The 3,336-nt window shown below is 44.7% G+C and overlaps 1 protein-coding gene across 1 annotated transcript in view; it reads left to right on the top strand.

The window, feature by feature from the left end:
• The window catches only part of LOC104950236 (cTAGE family member 5-like), an 8,798-nt gene extending 5,592 nt beyond the window's left edge, over positions 1-3,206 (top strand). Inside the window, exons 5-8 of the mRNA XM_010776724.1 lie at positions 60-173; positions 820-969; positions 2,410-2,562; positions 2,727-3,206. Of these exons, the coding sequence (XP_010775026.1) occupies positions 60-173; positions 820-969; positions 2,410-2,562; positions 2,727-2,872 (563 nt within the window). The 3' untranslated portion in view covers positions 2,873-3,206. The remainder of the gene's footprint in view (positions 1-59; positions 174-819; positions 970-2,409; positions 2,563-2,726) is intronic.
• Positions 3,207-3,336: the final 130 nt, after the last annotated feature.

Raw genomic sequence — 3,336 nt, forward strand, 5'->3', positions numbered from 1 at the left:
AAAAGAAACAAACGCATGCACACATTCCCTGGCCTCACTAAACTCCCCCCCACCTGCAGCTGAGAGGTCCCCATACGGGCCCTCCCCTCTGGGACGACCTGCCTCTGAAACCAGAGCCTTCCTGTCTCCTCCCACCTTAATGGACGGACCACCTGCTCGACTCTCTCCTAGAGGTAGTGCGCGCACACACACACACACACACACACACACAACACACACACACACACCACACACACCACACACACACACACACACACACACACACGACACCACACACACACACACACACACACACACACCACAACACACACACACACACACGCACACACCACACACAACACACACACACACACACACACACACACACACACACACACACACACACACACACACACACACACACACACACACACACAGAGAGAGAGTTATCAAGAGTACACCCACCCCGCTGTTATTTCTTATATGTGATTTACTTTATCACTCAGACTTACTTAGCTGATTAGAATTTGAAAAACATCTTCACATATGGAACATTTCTTAATTCAGTCACATAGTAATCACTGGCATCATGTTGGAGAGGAGCAGCTGGCTGCAGCATGATCAACTGTAGAAGCTTAAACATGAGTAGCATGGTGTGGAAACTCAATGAAAACTGTGATGCGACGATGTCGTACATCTCATCTCCTGCTTAATTTTCTGATATTTTGTCTGTTGCCGATTGGTTCTTCCCTTTCTGTCTCCCTCTTTCTCTCACGCTTATCCTCCATTACCTCTCCTTTCCTCCTCGTCCTCTATTTCCTCCGGTCCTCTCCTCCACAGTGCCTCGCGGTCCAATGGAGCCCCCCGGGGGCCAAGGAGAGATGGAGCGGATCGGAGGTCCTCATTCAGACAGCGGCTCCATCTCTCCAACATGGGAGAGAGATCGCAGGGGCCCCCCACCAGGACCCCCTGGGCCACTAGGACCCCCAGGTGTGTGTGAGAAAGACAGTCGCAGTCGAATATCAAACTATATATTTTCTTTACCACTGTTTCTTGTCCTTGAGGGAAAATGCCATAAAGTCAAGGAATGATAGGAAGAAAATCATGAGGGAAAGAAAACCAAGGCGCTAAAAGAATCTCACTACATTGGGACGGATGTTCTTCTGTTCTTAAAAAATACAACTTTTAGAAAAGCAACAATTGAGTGTGTGTAAGGTCCAGTAGGTCAGGATTTAGATCAGAAATGGCCTCAGGTTTCCCCAAAACTACCCAGATAAGTGCTCGAGTGTAAACTAGTGCTGTCAAAGCAAATACTCTGGAAAAAGTCATTACGAGATGATTTCTAAATGTGTAAGAACTCAGCCTGACTGTGGCACCGTGTGTTCAGGCTCAGTCTTTGCTGTTCTAAAGGTGTTGGTCTGCACAGGTGTGGCTCATCACATGAATGACTCTGAAGCAGACCTCATTAAGGTTATTAGAGGCAGAGCTGTGCATGGCAAGTCAACAGCTGCGTAGTGTGCACGTGAATGTCTAAAGCTTGATGGTGCATGTGTATTTTCTTACATGCATTTTGACACTGGGGACTGCAGTTGTCTGTGAAGCTCTACTTTACAAAAATGTTGTGTCATTTATCACGTGAACCTGAGGGAACTCCACCTACTGAATTATCAACATGACACTATCACTGTTTGCGACCTAGCATACGATCGCCGCTAGCTAGCAAACAGTGGCTATCGTTACTAGCTGGCTGTCTTGCTAGCAATGTTATTCTTATCATTTTTTATTTTTGAATTAACGTTATTAGTGCCTTTTTCTGTTATTCAAAGTTACTGTTGGAAGAAGTACTCGGATCCTTTACCTAAGTAAAAGTACTCATACTATGGTCCTAAAATACTCCACTGCAATTCAAGTCCTGATTTCAATATCTTACATTCAAAGTACAAAAGTCTTGGCATCAAAATATAATACTTCATTTACAAGATGTAATACGGGTCATTTTGCAGTTTTCAGAATTCTATAAATGTACTCAAGAAATATCCGCTATATGTACTCCAAGTATCAACAGTAAAAGTACTTTTCACAGTATTTTATTTTTATGCCTATAATTTTATCATCCATTATAAGAGCATTTTCGTATTGTATAATAAATAAATGTAGTGGAATACAAAGTGAAATATTTACCTCTGGAATGTAGCGGAGTAAAGTACCATTAATGGAAATACCCAAGTAAAGTACAAATATGTACATCAAAAAGTACTATACTTGAGTATATTCACTTAGTTACTTTCCACCTCTGCTCATAGTGCAGTCCACGTGGCAGATGGAGTCCAGAAGAATACAGATTGAGACACAGCTTTAATGTCTCAGTGTGTGTGTGTGTGTGTGTGTGTGTGTGTGTGTGTGTGTCCCCTCCCCCCTTTTGTCTCACAGGGTACATGTTCCCTGAGCCAGGCGGTCCCATGTACAGGAGACCTCCCCCAGGAGCCCTCGGCCCACTGCCCCCTCCTGGAGCTTTCCCCCACGGCCCTCTGCATCCTAGGGGTCTCCCCCCTGGACCCTCTCACCCAGGGCTAGACATGATGGGTGAGTCACCGCCATCTGTATATATATTCTATTGTATATTGTATTTCACTGTAAATCGGTGAATCAAGGACATGTGTGTGAACTCTTTGTGAACTAAACCAAAAGCACCCATGACCCGTGTCCTTGATCATGGCTCATTTCCTCTGTTCTCTATGTCAATGCAGACGGCTCCTACAGAGAGAACCACCTGGGCCCTGGGGAGCAGGAGCACCGAGAGGTAAGAGCTGGCAGGAATCCTTCAAAGCTGGTGACATTTAAAGGGAAAAATCACGGCTTAGAAAGTCAAACATTTTTAAATAAAGCCAAATGAACTTGAATGTGCAAAAGCAGAAATTTAAGTGGTTTTGATATTATTAAAGATCTGCAGCACATCCATTTGGACCCAAGCAGAGCCTCCTGGAAATCAATAACCATTCACACTATGACCGTGACTTGGTTCCTACGGGTCCTTTAAATACTTGAACATTTGCAGGGAAATAACCAGGGCGTTGAAAGTGTTTAAAAAAGACATAAATAGGCAGAGGTCATTGAAAACTTGAGTTCACTGGCTGCGTTCTGGCTACAGCCGACGTCACATCGACTTCTTCCTCCGTTAAGGCTCGCCCTCTACTCCGTGGTAGTGGCTCGCGGGGAGACCCGCAACATAAAAGAAAACACACAAAACTTCCAGCACTTAACAGCGATAATTTATTTAAATGTACAACCGTTACTCACACAGGCCAACCGGCAAACGAACGAGGTCTGGAGGACTGGCCAAAAGAAACAAAAAGAAGG

Source organism: Notothenia coriiceps, unplaced genomic scaffold, assembly GCF_000735185.1.
Source record: "Notothenia coriiceps isolate Sejong01 unplaced genomic scaffold, NC01 NC01_scaffold00017290, whole genome shotgun sequence".
NCBI classification, from domain to species: Eukaryota; Metazoa; Chordata; class Actinopteri; order Perciformes; family Nototheniidae; genus Notothenia; species Notothenia coriiceps.